The 15,641-nt window shown below is 41.3% G+C and overlaps 1 protein-coding gene across 1 annotated transcript; it reads left to right on the top strand.

The window, feature by feature from the left end:
* Positions 1-8,966: 8,966 nt before the first annotated feature.
* On the top strand, positions 8,967-12,667 carry FAM177B (family with sequence similarity 177 member B). The gene is made up of 4 exons (XM_060022051.1): positions 8,967-9,134; positions 9,420-9,486; positions 12,044-12,141; positions 12,497-12,667. Exons 1-4 carry the CDS (start codon positions 8,967-8,969, stop codon positions 12,665-12,667), a joined length of 504 nt encoding a protein of 167 aa, XP_059878034.1.
* Positions 12,668-15,641: the final 2,974 nt, after the last annotated feature.

Genomic DNA, 15,641 nt, shown 5'->3' with positions numbered 1-15,641 from the left:
ATTTGCATCAGTTGTTTTATGCTACATGAATTCATTAAACACTCAACGTTCCTTGACCTGTTTGGTTAATCTTGAAGTAGGGTTTCATTCAGCCTGCATATATTTTTATTCACAGTATTATCCAGCATGCTGCAGTCTTGTATACGGTGGTGAGCTAAGCTAGAGACCTTATCATTATTGCTGTACAGTACTCTGCAGAAAACTTTGTACTTTGGAAACTTTGAGGTAGCATTTTCAGTACTATATAAATATACTCAGATAAAATCATATTCAGAAATATTTCCTTCTAGAGTAATCATGCTTTAGAAAATGAGGCATTTTTGTCTCGATATGTGCGTAAAAATAAACTTGTGTCATTTGGTTTACTATACTTTTGTATTTAAAGACTTTAATCTGATATTTGAGTAATTTGCTTCGAATTTACATTCTTGTTTTAAAAAATGTTTTTGTAGTAAACTAAAGGGATTAAAATAGTTAATCTGGAGGGGGCGCCTACTCTGAATTGTAGAACAGAAAGCGGTGTTGGATTGTATTTACCCAAAAGGCCAGAGCTATCACTTATGCGATTCAGCGTATCTGATGACTGTGATGTGCTTGAGGTGGGTGTAAGCTCATAGCTCCCTCTAAGAGTGCTCCCCAGAGAAAATGTTAGATCACCCAGCAGCTTGATATTGTCCAGAGCTTCTCTGGTCGTTTGCCTCAAGCTATTAATCTCAGCCTTCTGGGGCTGACTGGGCAGGGCCTAAGGTGGCTGGAGCTCCCAGGCTGGTCACCTCCAGAATGTCAAACAATGAATTTCCTAGATCATCTGCTATGATGTAGGAAAAGTTGAGAAACACCCCAATAGGACAGGCATGTCAGTAATGTCACTCTTACTCCTGGTGGCTGGGTGCAGGTTTATGGTCTAATACTGAAAATAAAGGTAGAAGAGTCCGGCCAGGTGATGTTCTGTCAGCATTTCTCAAGGAGCAGTGGTTTGTTTATACATGTGTTTGTTTATTCAGATTTCACATATATCCTCCCCAGAATGCCTCACTCTGCCTGCCTGGGGTGAGTCACCAATTGGAGTGGGCCCATGTCCTCAGGTGAAATGGCGTGGAGAAACTGCCAGTGAATGCTGCCCTGTGAAGCTGTGAAGTGGGGCTTTGGCTGTCCCATCCTTGCTTTTACCAGAGGCTCAGCCTTCAGACGCCCTCAGGGGAAGAGGGAAAGGGAGGAGGGGGCACCGCAGGCCCAGGCAGACAAGGCTGACGCACTCTTGGTAGTTACCCAGGGCCGGTTCCGTTAACCTGGTTCATTTGGAAAAAAAAACTTTTTTTTAAGACTGTTCTCTTTATTTTTCCAATCTATTATATAGTACCTTCCCCCACCCATTGAAGTGAACTGACCGTATGATTCATTTATTAAACAAATACTGAGTTCCAGCTGTGTCAGGTACTGTAGTGGCAGGAAGTAAATAAGGCAGGGAGCACACAGGTAAAACCCCTTCCACCCTGGCTGGTGGGCGGGTCAGAGAAGGAAGGGAAGAGGGAAACAAAAACAGGATAAGTGAAATATAGATTGTGTTCAATGTTGATAAGTACTAAGGAGACAAAACAATGACGTAAGCTGTCGAGTGGTGGTGGTGGTGAATGAAGTCAGCTGGTTCTTTGAACGACTGGAGCCCCGGGAAGACCTCGAGCCAAAGACCTGAAGGAAGTGAGGGAACAAAGTCTAAGGGAAGACAGACTCATCCAGAGAACAGCCCGCACAAGGTCCCTGCAGGGCAGAGAGCCTGTGTGGTCAGGGAACGGCAGTAAGAGGGCCAGTGGCTGGAATGAGACAGGGGCAGCTCAGGGGGAAGATATCAGTAGAACAAAATGGGGCCAGAAAAGTACTGGGGCCAGATCTACAACCTTGTAGGCCATTGTAAGGACTTTGGCTTTTACTCGGGGTGAGACGAGAACCCACTGGAGAGTTTTAAGTAGAGAAGTGACATGGTATGATTTAACATTTAACAACTCTTACTGCTTTTTGAGTGTAGATGATAGGAAGCCAATTAGCAGACTGCTGCAATAATCCAGGTGACAGATGATGGCTTAGACCAGCATGGTGGCAGTGGAATGGTGGTATTAAGACTCTGGCAATAACCCAGAGAACTTCTGTTGGATTTAATGTGAGGTGTGATTAAAGGAGAAGAATCAAGAATGTCTCCAATGTTTTTGGCCTGAGGATCTGGAAGAATAGGGTTGCCATTTATTGAAATGGGAAGACTGCCAGAGGAGTAGATGTGAGTGTGTGAGTGGGAGCTGGGTGAGTGGGTGGGGTAGTTTCAGGAAGGAGAAGGGTGCACTGAAAGTATGAGCAAAAGGTTTAGACATGGATTGAGTTGTCTATTAGCCGTCCAAAAAGAGACGTCAAGAAGAGACTTCAAGTAGACGGTAGATCTGTGCATCTGAGATTCAGGGAGATAAAAATGTTGGCTATAAATATGTGTGTAGATAGTATTTAAAGCCATAGGGCTGGGAGTTCCCTGATGGCACAGTGGTTAAGAATCTGCCCGCCAATGCGGGGGACACGGGTTCGAGCCCTGGTCCAGGAAGATCCCACATGCTGCAGAGCAACTAAGCCCGTGCACCACAACTACTGAAGCCCGTGCACCACAACTACTGAAGCCCGTGCACCTAGAGCCCGTGCTCCACAAGAGAAGCCCCTGCTCGCCACAACTAGAGAAAGCCTGCAAGCAGCAACAAAGACCCAATGCAGCCAAAAATAAATAAATAACTTTATTAAAAAAAAAAAGCCATAGGGCCAAATGAGGAGTAGGTGAGTCTAAGAGCTGAGCCCTGGTGTACTCCAATATTGAAATGTCAGGGAGATTATACGGTATGTTAATTACATTATATACTTGGGAACAATCCTTGATAAACTAGATTTGGGTTTTTAAAGAAAAAACTAGAGGTTCTCCTACGAATTAAACTGAGGTACAAAGCATGTTGTGGGGAATACTTGACCCTCTGAAATATCACTTCCAAAACATCCCAGTCTAGGTACTTGGTGTGAAGTTGGCAACGCTCCCAAGATTTTGGTAAATAAAAAATAAGTAGATTCCACGCAGTTCAGTATTGAGCCCCCTCTATATTGACACACACTGTGATTACAAAGATGAATTTTGCATAGCATATCCTGAAATGTCCATTAGGTGGCAGAAAAGCATTCACTAAATCGACTGTAAGCCAGGTAGGTCTCTCTCTCTCTCTCTCTCTCTCTCTCTCTCTCTCTCTCTCTCTCTCTCTCTCTCCTCTCTCTCCTCTCTCTCTCTCCCTCTCTCTCTCTCTCTCTCTCCCCTCCTTTCTCCTCCCCCATCTCTCTTGCCCACTCTGCTCCTTTAGCACTCTCTTTTAAAGACGAATATGTCAATTTAATGCACAACACTATTTTGCAAAACAAACCACTGTTTTCTTCAGAAAGCCAACAGATATCACTAGTCTGTAATATAACAGGGATGAGCCAGGTGAATGGGGGCTTGGGGTACTTCATTTGGTTCAGAAATGTATGACTTGGGAGATGGTCTGGAAAGGAGTAAATTGACTATTATGAGACTGTTAGGCCTTATTCTTAAACTTTTGATGTGTAAGCTTTTCAGCTGGGGGCAAAGCAGGGAGGCCTCAGAAAGCAGAAAGCAAAAAAAAATCCTCCTGTAAGAAAATAAGCAAGACTTCTTAGCCCAAGCTTGGCTATTGGAGCTTTCTGCAGTACACCACATGACTAAATCACAAGTCTGTTCAATTCAAATTTATTTACTTTTGGCTGTGTTGGGTCTTCGTTGCTGCGCGCGGGCTTTCTCTAGTTGTGGCGAGCGGGGGCTATTCTTCGCTGCGGTGTGCTAGCTTCTCATTGTGGTGGCTTCTCTTGTTGCAGAGCACGGGCTCTAGGCATGCGGGCTCAGTAGTTGTGGCTCGGGGGCTCTAGAGCGCAGGCTCAGTAGTCGTGGCGCATGGGCTTAGTTGCTCCAGGGTATGTGGGATCTTCCCAGAACAGGGCTCGAACCCATGTCCCCTACATTGGCAGGAGGATTCTTAACCACTGAGCCACCAGAGAAATCCCACAAGTCTGTTCAATTTAGAAGTCACATTTCTTCCTGCTCTCCTTCAGGCACTGGTCCCCAAACTGGCCTGCCCATTGCAATCACCAGGGAAGCCTCAAAAATAATTGAGGCCCATGTCCCACCCCAATAGACTGTGGGTCTCGGGTGTGTCCTGGCCTTGGAATTTTAAAAAAGGACTCCCAGGTAATCCTAACATGAAGACAAGTTTGAGGGCCACTGGGTTTATTTAATGCTGCACGTGTAAACATAACTCACCTTCCCACAACTCGAATTTGTTCCACCCTGTAAGACACACGCAAGAGAACCTTTCCACGTCAGCACAAAGGCTAGTTGTATTAATTTGTCATCTACCGAACAAATTCTAACACCAAATTTTGCACTACTTTCAAAACCAAAGCCAATTACAGCAATGAAAGAAAAAGCAGAGGAATAATGGTGAGTTGTTTTTTGAAAATGTTTTTATTTTCTTCTGATTGTTATAGAGCATATTTTATTTCTCATGGCATTGAAAATATTTACTTTTGCAATACTGTTATACTCGGCATATTTTAAACACCAAGTTAAGATCTTTTTTTTTTTTTCTGCTCTTTGGCATCAGAAACTAAGTAGTTCTAGTTTACTTCTCACCAAATAGTTTTAGTTTACTTCTCACCAAGGTTCTTTTGTGATACACTGCCACTAAGTCACTCAGGGAAAACCATGAATATATCCTTTAAGACTCCTCAGGGGACCCTGGGCTGAGAAGGTCTCACATCACCTTGCTTTGGATAACAAATTTAACCCTTGACAGGCTTTTTGTAACTCTGACCTTTAACAATGGCATTGTACAAATAAGATTTATGTATGAATTATATTTATATGTATATTCAATCCTGTGTTTATTGCCCATAAAACTTTTAAAAAGTCAATCTGCTGGTCTTCATTTTGATAGATGGCTGATAATTGATTCACTCATATATATTTATGATTACTGACTTATTTGGAATTATTTCTAATATTTTATTGGTGTTTTCATTAATCATGCTTTTCCTTTGCTCTCTTTATCCCCTTTTTCCTGCCTTCTGTTGGAGTGTTTATTTCCTTTTTTATTTTTCTTCTACTGGCTTTGAAGCCATACATTCTAATTCCATTATTTTGCTAGTCACCTTTAAATTGTCAGCATGCATACTTATCCTCTCCAAAGTATTCCAAAACAATACTTAAAGAGGTCAACCCCTCATATTTTTGTTATTGTTAGCTAATACTTAATACTTCTTTGTTTTTATACTGTGCCCTACCAAAGTAGTGTTTTTAAGAGTCACTATTAAGAGTTTCACTTTGTTTACTTGTTCATTTACATTTGTTTCTTGCATCTCACTCTTACTTCTGCGTTCACTTTCCTTCTATTTGACACAGAATCTTATATTATTCATTGTTCAGTGAAGATGCAGGAATGCTTAACTCAGTTTCTATAGGTCGTAAAATGTCATTGTTTTACTCTCAAAAATTGTTCAACTGGATATTGAATTCTTTATGACAATAATCAACTGTCTTCTGGGCTCAGTTGTTGCTGATTTGAAGTTAGCCTTTAGCCTAATCTGCCTTATCTATTATAAATTTTAAGATTTTCTATAATTTCTATGATCTAGGTTTGATTTTATTTTTTTATCCCTCTAGTATTCTTCATGTTTCTCATATTTGAAGATTTGTGTCTTTCTTCAAATACGGAAAATCCATAGCCATTACCTCTTCAAACATCACCTCCCCCATTATTTCTGTTCACATCTTCTGGAACTCCCATTAAAAGTATATTGAACTTTCTCATCTATTCTTAGCTCATAACTTTTCTTTCATGTTAACAGAATATATATATATGTATATATATATATATATATATGTATATATATATCTTTATGCTGTTTATGAGAGATTTCCTCAGATTTCTTCACTATGTTTAATCTACATCCAACCTATCCTATGTTCCCATATATTTCATTTCTGGAATTTCTGTTTGGTTCCTTTTCAAATCAACCTGTTCCTTTTGGATACTATAATGTTTTGCTTCCTTTATCTCTTTGAATATATCAACCATGTTAATTTTATTTTTAATTTAATTTATTTATTTATGGCTATGTTGGGTCTTCGTTTCTGTGCGAGGGCTTTCTCTAGTTGCGGCAAGTGGGGGCCACTCTTCATCGCGGTGCGCGGGCCTCTCACTATCGCAGCCTCTCTTGTTGCAGAGCACAGGCTCCAGACGCGCAGGCTCAGTAATTGTGGCTCACGGGCCTAGTTGCTCCGCGGCATGTGGGATCTTCCCAGACCAGAGCTCGAACCTGTGTCCCCTGCATTGGCAGGCAGATTCTCAACCACTGCACCACCAGGGAAGCCCAACCATGTTCATTTTTAAAGTTTCATGTTGTTCTATTATTCCTAATTCTTGGATGAGGACTCTCCCATTTTTTTCATTTCATTTGCTGAACCCTCCTCATGATGGTTGGTTTCCTCATGTGATTTGTAAGTTTTTGCAATGAGCGCATCCTTGGCCAGGGTTATTTGTAGTGGAGGTCCAGTGTTCCCTGTCCTGTTGAAGCCTCCCTCCAGGGTGACTTTGCGTTTGCATCTGAGAGTTCTGTGGGCTGCACTGCCTCCAGGTTACTCAGCTTCGCTTCAGGTCCTTATAGGTCCTTATACCGTATGAGGGCTGTGAATTTGGGCCACGTACCAGTATGGGGTCCTGGCCTCGGGCTCCAATTTTTTTTCAGGTGACTATTTCTACCCAAGTTGCCAGGAGATGACAAATTATTTTGCCACTTTTGCAGGCCAACAGGTAGTCTTACTCGTCCATATTTTGTAGCTAAGATAGTACTTGATTATCTTCGTGTTATGCAGGTAGCTTTACTTCAGCTCCCCACACTCATGGGATTTGTGATTTAGGCTCTCTCCTCTCTGCGCCAGTATTAAAACTCTAGCCCCAAGGCCTGTACCTGGTTCTGAAACCCCAGGAACTACCTCCGCTTCAGCTCACCCGTATGATTTTGAGTTTCCTCTCTTTTTCTGGCACCTGGGTTAGCTTTCTTCCTTTCTTCCTTTCCTTCTCTTTTTCCCCTCCTTCTTCCCTCCCTCACTCCCTTCCTTCCCCTTCCTCTCTATGACTCTCTTTCTTACTTCCTTAGTGCAGCCTGATTGAATGTTTTGTTTGTTTCATTTTATCCCGCATTTCTGTGTGTTTGGAACAGGAAGAAAAACTCTTCCACATCAGCTCGGCCTGTCATGTTTGCTGATATAATCTTAAAATATATTAAGACAAGAGTGTACTTACTACATTAGAACAGTGCCTGATATATAGACATCATTAAGTAAGTGATAAGTACTTGACAATAGCTAGCTTTTATTAAATACTTACTGTTTTCTAAGAATTGTTCTGAGTCCTGTATGTGTCTTTACTCATTTACTCCTTAATTTTACAAGGTTGGTATATATTCACACACATTTTCAAATTATATTATTCTTATTTTATAGATGAAGAAACCAAGACACTGGAATATTAAGCAACAGGATTTTGAACCTAGACAGTCTGGCTCCAAGCTCATCAGCTTTATTAAGATTTAACTTAAATAAAATTAAGTCTAGATTTTGATTCGCTTTGACAAATGTATATACACAGTCGAGTAACCACTACTACAATCATACTATCTCTTAGAACAATTCCATCACCCCAAAAAGTTCCCTTTGCCCGTTTGTAGTTAATCTCCTCCCACAGCCTGTCACCCCTAGCAAACACCGATCTGTTTTCTACCACTGTAATTTTGCCTTTTCTAAAATGTCACATAAGTAAAATCATACAGTGTCTGGCTTCTTTTACTTAGCATAATGCTTCTGAGATTCCTTCAGGGTATTGCAAACATTAGTTGTCCATTACTTTTAATTGCTGAGCAGTATTCCGCTGAATAGATATACCACATTTTGTTTATCTTTTACCAGTTAATGGATATTTGGATTGTTTTCAGTTTGGAGCTCTTACAAATACAGCTACTATGAATGTTCACATACAAATCTTTAGATGGATATATATCTTCATTTCTCTTGGGAAAATATCTAGATATGGAATTACAAGATTACATGGTAAGTATATGTTTGACTTCTAAGAAACTGTCCAGCTGTTTTCCAAAGTGGCCATACTAGTTGCAGTCCCACTGGCAAGCAATTTATGAGAGTTCTAGTTGCTTCACCTACCCCTCAACATTTAGTATTGTTAGTCTTTTTAATTTTCTCCTTCTAGTGACTATGTTGTGATATCGCATATGGTTTCTATTTGCATTTGTCTAATGACTATGACATTGAGCACTTCTCCTAAGTTTATTTGGCATCTGTAAATTTTTGGGAAAGTGTCTATTCAAATTCTTTGCCCTTATTTTAATTGAGTTGTTTATATTTTATAAATTGCAGTTATTTTTTATATATTCTGAAAATAAGTCCCTTATCAGACATATACTTGGCTAATATTTTCACCTGTCTGTGCAAAGCCTGTACTCTTTACCACTACTTATATTGCTCCTCAGTATTTATCGAAATGATTGAGGAATTTCCGTAGGGCGATGGCCCCTTCCTACCCCTACCAGCAACTGCAGCTTTTGCAATTAATAAGGAATCCTGTTGACATTTTTGTTTGAAGACCCAAAGTTCACATTTTCACTACTAATTGAATCTTTTCTGTTTTGGTACAGAACTAAACTGTCTTCTCTTGGATTTGAAGAACTGACGAGATCATAGCTGCAATTACCTCTGAACTCTCTGTCTTTACAATCCATTGAAAATGATTAGACACGTCTCTGCTATATAAACACTGTCCTGGGCAGATTGTCTTAAAGCGTCCTGTTTTTCATTTACCAGTTTTTTCCTTATGGAAAAAGACAGTTTCCAGCAGTTAGAACTAGAAAAGGGTAGACCTTCCAAAAGGAGGACTCCCAAAAGAGTTATCCATTTTGTTGATGGTGACATCATGGAAGAATATAGCACAGAGGAAGAGGAAGAAAAAGAGGAACAGAGTACAAATTCAACACTTGATCCTGTAAGCTTAGAATATCATTATTAGCGAACATGGGGGCTGAGTGAATGCGAAATTAAGGCAGATGAGGTTTGTGGAAAACACAGTTTTAAGCTAATTCCTTGCTCTCCTTGGTTTGCTTTCTACAGCCAAGTACAATCAACTTATAATTTTGATAATCTTAGGTTTCTCATCTATGGGAGAAAATGGAACCTATTACAAAGTATTTTGAAACTTCTACACTGCAGACTCTGCAGTCACCACTCCTGTTATTAATTTATGCTGATTTGGTTTCTCTTTTTTTTTCAGTCTAAACTTTCATGGGGGTCCTACCTATGGTTTTGGGCAGGGCGAATAGCAAGGACCTCATTTTCTAGTAAGTACTGCTAAGGTTATTTTTTTCTGTCCTAAATATAGACTTACAGACCCTCAGAGTTAGATGGGACTTCCAGTGGTTTAATCCACTCCGTGGCATTCTGAAGAACTGGTCGCTTCCATATCTACGCTTGAACATTCCCGAAGGCATAGAACCTCACATCTTCAGGCAGACCCTGCCATCTTTTCTCAACTCTTTTTAGTAAATTCTATCTTCTATTCTGTCTTCTTTTAAAGTTCTTCCCATTGTCCTAGTTGTCTTTTTAAAAGCCAGACAACACCAGTCCAGATTCCTCTTTCATAGAATTTCAAATATTTGAAGACAATAGTCAGTCCTCCCTGAGGTGACTCTTCACCTGAATAAACTTCCAAGTTTTTTCTTTTTTCAACTGTTACCTGACACAGTTCCAAGTTCCCTTTTCATAATCACTCTATTATAAACAATTTTAGTGATCCCTCCCAAGGACATAATGAATAGCCTAAGTGGCTACTTACAAGAGACAAAATACTAAATCTTATTTTGTTTGACTTTCATCAATTTTTTAAAAATCACAATTGGCAACATGTAATTACTCATTTCCTTCTAACTTGCATATGCTTGTGTATGTGATGGGGGGAAACAACTTTAAGAATCTGAGAAAATATAAAATATAGCTCTTAGGAATTGATCTTCATTCATTCATTCAGTAAACATTTATTGAGTCCTCATGTACGCTCAGCACTGTGCAGGACCCTGGGACACAAAGACAAATGACAGTCTTTGCTTTCAAGGGCCTTAATAGTCAATGGGTAATATAGGCCGGTAAACATGCCCATGATGATAATTTGTTGTTACAACCTCCATGGCAGGAGGAGTGTAGGGACTATAGACTGGGATACTCAGGAATGTTGATGTACAGAGGAGACATCTTAAGGATGCTATGAAAGTATGTCTGGCCAAGGCCAGCTTGGGGACCATGAAAGTGACCAGGGGGTCTTTAAATCACATTAAAAGTAATGATAAGGGAGATTTAGTCAGATGGTATGAGCCCTAAGTGCTTTTTGATCAAGGTGGAAGGTTTGTAATTTGGAAGTTACTTTAGAGACCCAGGTGAATACTGACCTTACCTCAACCAAAATATGTTGGCAGAAGAAATGCTGCCTTCCAGAGACTTCTATGCTTTAGTTAGGGCAAGACTGTTTGAAGAGGTGAAATATTTTGGAGGGAGGGAGCCTTAGAGATTAGATCAGGTAAAAGAAGCAAAACTCAGTACAGCAATATGAGCGTGTGAAGGAGAACAGGGACTACAGTGATTTCTATGTTGGGCTTTGACTTCAGATGACAGGGGCAGGACACACAGGGAATCAGTCTGCCTTCAGGGTTCCAAATGGAACTGTAGCCTGAAAGGGCTTCTGCCGGGGGCTTCCAGATTTTAGTGAAGGCATAAATACGCTAACAGTCTGATCTTTACACAGAGACTTTGGTTAGAGCTGGAACCCAGACGACACTGGTAATTAATTTTTTCCATGTAAGATTCTAGTAGGTCATAAACAGGAAAACTTCCTGAGATTTATTCTAATGTTTTAGAAACTTCTCTTATGCACATGTACTAGGCACTGTGGCAAACAAACAGATTACAGAGCTAGAGTATTTTTGAAAGGATAAAGCACGTTAAAAAAGAATAGACGGCATCATTTTGATGCACTGTATGAGCAATTTCTTCAGAAGTGGAATGCATCATGGGAATCAGAAAGTCCTATAACGGGGTGAGGCACATCAGAAGCCCTATACTTTTACAGGAGAACATCTCTAGGAGAGACCTTTTTGGAAACCCCTCATTATTCATGCTAAACCTTTATCCCTAACTCTTAACAATCCCTGAGGCTGCAGGCCACCTTGATATTGTAACTGAAGGCAGACAAGGAAGGTCTTAAATTGCTGCTAGGAAGGAGTTTGTTTTGATGCATGGAAAAATTTCTGACATGGGTCTCAGCAACATTGGATTTAATTTGGGGTATACTTTGCAACATACTCACAGCTGATGATCAGATGATACACATGGGGATAAGCAACATCTGTTCTGATTGCTCAGGACCTGTACCTGTTATTAAGTATTTTGAAAATCTCCCCTGATATATTCATCTGGAAAGGATAGTTTACATGTAATCCTATGTGAAGACAGAAGATTTAACAAATTCCCTTTGAGTCCTAGGACTTTTTGAGGGTCTGGAGCAATTGAAATCTTTTGTCAGCCTTGAAGTTAAGTATAGTAATAGACCATTTGAGGGCAAGTTGAAACTTGAGTTTAAGCTTTAATTATTATTATTATTTTTTTTGCGGTACGCGGGCCTCTCACCGTTGTGGCCTCTCCCGTTGCGGAGCACAGGCTCCGGATGCGCAGGCTCAGCGGCCACGGCTCACGGGCCCAGCCGCTCCGCGGCATGTGGGATCCTCCCGGACCGGGGCACGAACCCGCGTCCCCTGCATCGGCAGGCGGACTCTCAACCACTGCGCCACCAGGGAAGCCCTAAGCTTTAATTATTAATTCAGTTTACCAAAGCGTTTTTCTTTCTTCTAGCATGTGAATTCCTTGGTGGAAGATTTGCTCTCTTCTTTGGTCTTAATCAACCCAAATACCAGTATGTGTTAAATGAGTACTATAGAACACAAAATAAGGTATGTGACATCCCGCTGGGGACACCAAGAGCCCTGAGATGGGAATGTTGGTTGTTCCTGATTTGGGCCCTTACAGAGGAGTATTTTCCCACCTGGTAATTCATGTAACTGCAGTTTCACTGAGCTCCCATGGTCAGACTTTCTTTTTCCAATGCCCCTCACCCCATGATGCTTATTCGTATTTGCCTCTCTTGTGTGAAGTTAGAAGGTCCTGAGATAGTTCGTAGATGGTAGTCGAGTGTGAAGCCTGAGATCGCATAAAGGGGAGGCTTCTTATAAGGCTGTCTCTATAAGAGGGGGAGATCAGAGGTATTGGGTTTACTGTTAAACATTTCCTTATTTCTCTCTGTATCAGGAAAGTGAAGGGAATGGATCAAAGGCCCAACCAGCCAATGTTCCCAATGAAAAGTGTCACCTGGAGGCTGGGGCCCGAGAGTATGGAACGAGACAACAGGACATTGCCGAGGGCATTCCTCGGTGGAGTATCTCAACCAGCGAGGGCCTGATGGCAGATTCCAGCTCCTAATGGGCAGCGGGGCTATAGTTCCCCTGGATCTCTCATCCTCGGTCATTGATTACCAAGGCAACAGCACCACAGGTAGCACTTCTGAGCCAGATCTGATCTCAATCTCTTTGTGATTTATTCTCCAGCAGCCAGGAATTGTAAACAACCATAAGAACAATTGTGGATTCTCTCTCAATGTAAATTTTTATTTATAAGCCCAGCAACCCAACTCCACCCCAGTGATATAAGTCCTGTCCGTCAGTTGTGGGCTACTAGTATTGACATTTGCACAGTAGTATAAATGCCTTAAGGAACTTGGGCACAGGAGTTTTAGGCTGAAAACTCTTTGTCACGTGGCAAGGGTGCAGAAAAGGACCCTCTGTTCCTCAAAAGAAACTTTGGGCATTATGAAGTCTAAATCCTTTCAGGGTGTCCTTTGCAATAGCTATGTTGGCTTACTTGGGGCTTGCTTTGCAATAAGCAAACATTGCTAATAACTCTGTTTCAACATAGCAGTCTTTGAGAGTTGGGTGCATTTCTCCCCAAACACGTCAAAAATAAATAAATAAACAATCTAAGCTCTAGAAAAAGTATTTGGAAAAAGTGAATGATTCTCTCGTTTACTTGTCAACAAATTTTCAAAAACTCTAAAGATCAGACGTGGAAATCATAGCTGGATAACACAGGTTGCGCTGGCCAAAGGTAGCGGTGATATAGAAAGACACAGGTTTTGCAGTAAAAAGACCTGAGTTCAAGTCTCAGTTCTGCTTTTTACTAGTCGTGTGATTTTAGGTGTCTAAATTTCTGAGCCCCAGTCTCTTTCTTTGTAAAATAGGGGTGGCATTTATTTGTTTCTCAAGGGTTACTGTTAAACAAAATGAACTAATAAATGTGAAAATTCTTTTAAAACTGCGAATATTAGTTGTTAATGCTTAATTAGTGGCTGTCATAGACTGTTCTATTGAAGGTCCCCAAAGAACCATACCTTCTGGAATTCATGTCCTCACATAGCCCCACCTACATTGACTCTGGCCTTGGCTATGTTACTTGCTTTGGCCAGTGAGATAGTAAGTAGCAAATGTGATGCAACTGGATGCTTGATAAACACTTGCACCGGGGACTTGTCCTCTTAGAAAGCTTCACGTTGTAAAGAAGTTTGCGTTAGCCTTCTGAATGATGTGAGGCCACGTGGAGAGAGGACCCCAAGGATGAAAGACCATCTTAGGCGTTCCAGCCCCAGCCATGCTCCCCAGCAAATGCAGCCACATAAGTGAACTTCTCCTGCCCTATGTGTAGCAGATAAACCATGCAGCTGAGACCAATCAGCCAACAGAGTCATAAGAAACAGTAAGTCATTTTAAGTTGTGGAGTGGTTTGCTATGCGGCCATATAAAGTGAAATAATAACTCTAAGAGGATGGGAAGTTGGAATTGATTTGATATGAAATCAAGGACAGAAGTAGGCCTAGAGAATAACGTGTGGTTAGTTGAATACATGAGGATAAAATAGGTTATCTGGCATAAACAGACAACTCCAAAATCTCAGTGGCTTAAAACAACAAAAGTTTCTTTCCTTCTCATGGGAGGTCCACCATCAGTTCAGATGGCTTCCCACCGTGTTCTCCAGGTGCTGGCTCAGTAGCACATGCTCCTTTGATCCTACAGTTCCTCCAAACTGATGCTCTCAGGGCTGCAGAAGCAGAAGTGAAGTGGATAGTTAATCACTGTCTCCACTAAGAATGAATCATGTCACCTCTGCTTATGTTTCTTCCACCAAAGCAAGTCACATGACTGCAATTAACTTTTAGGGGTGTGGACCCCCTTAGACAGCTGAGAAAGGGAAACAGTTTCTTCCAGTGGTATAAGGGATAAATTATAAGCTGAAAAGTCACTGCGATACTGGTTTGATCTCAGCTCGGCTGCCTCTTTCTAACCTGGTAGCTCAGGTTACTCAAATTCTCAGTGTTCCCATGTGTAAAACAGGTTTGATGCAGGAATCAGATCCATTTTTTTTTTTTTTTTTGCGGTATGCGGGCCTCTCACTGTTGTGGCCTCTCCCGTTGCGGAGCACAGGCTCTGGACGTGCAGGCTCAACGGCCATGGCTCACAGGCCCAGCCGCTCCGCGGCATGTGGGATCTTCCCGGACCAGGGCACGAACCCGTGTCCCCTGCATCAGCAGGCGGACTCTCAAACACTGCGCCACCAGGGAAGCCCCTGAGTAGCCCTTTTTGTTCAGGTGACCATCCCTCATCCAATCATTTGTGACCAGGAAGGTGGAGTCATGTGGTAGCAACATACTTATAGGACCTGTTTCTGGATGAGCGTGGTTCTCAGTAAAAGGGGATTAAAGTGAGTGAGGTAGACACAGCCCATGACTACTCTAAGAATAAGCGGTGAAAACTGAGGAAAAGCACATGGCTCTAATTAGGTACTCAAATCATTGTATCAATTATAATTAGTAATATATATGAAAATCATGGCTTCAAGGAGTCTGAATGGTTTGTCTCCATTAAGGAGTCCGTCTTAGTTCTTCATCCAAAAGGCCCTGCTAGTCCAATTTCAACATGAGGTAAATCTGAGAGCTTTATGACATGTCAGAAGAAGTGGCCAAGTCTACCAGTGAAGCGTTGGTTACCTGCCTCTCAGGTGTCAGGCCATACACTAAAACTCTGTTTCTGGTTTATTTGCTATTTTGCTTCCGAATAGATCCTGTGATGAACTCTTTTTGACTTTTCTCAATTAAATGGTACCCTAGAAGATACCTTACTTATTGCTGATTCCAGAGAACTAGGCAAACCAAAGCGTGATATTCATAGGAGTACATTTTATCTAGTAAATGTTTTACTCTCAATCTAATTTTATTTTCCACTAAAAAAAGGGAGATCCCCTTGTCTTAAGGTCAGTTGCCATATGCAATGAACTGAATCTGGAACTAAATATAATAAGGAAAACAAACGGAAACCAATGCCCAGATATTATCAGCCTGTGGCTGCAA

Source organism: Delphinus delphis, chromosome 1, assembly GCF_949987515.2.
Source record: "Delphinus delphis chromosome 1, mDelDel1.2, whole genome shotgun sequence".
In the NCBI taxonomy this organism is placed as follows: domain Eukaryota; kingdom Metazoa; phylum Chordata; class Mammalia; order Artiodactyla; family Delphinidae; genus Delphinus; species Delphinus delphis.
This window is presented reverse-complemented; position numbering and strand designations above follow the sequence as displayed.

Bases quoted from the DNA above. Each gene is read 5' to 3' on its own strand.
- FAM177B (XM_060022051.1), top strand. From the start codon at position 8,967: ATGGAAAAAGACAGTTTCCAGCAGTTAGAACTAGAAAAGGGTAGACCT. The intron at 9,135-9,419 runs GTAAGCTTAGAA...TTTTTTTTTCAG, and splicing joins CAAATTCAACACTTGATCCT to TCTAAACTTTCATGGGGGTC. The intron at 9,487-12,043 runs GTAAGTACTGCT...TCTTTCTTCTAG, and splicing joins AGCAAGGACCTCATTTTCTA to CATGTGAATTCCTTGGTGGA.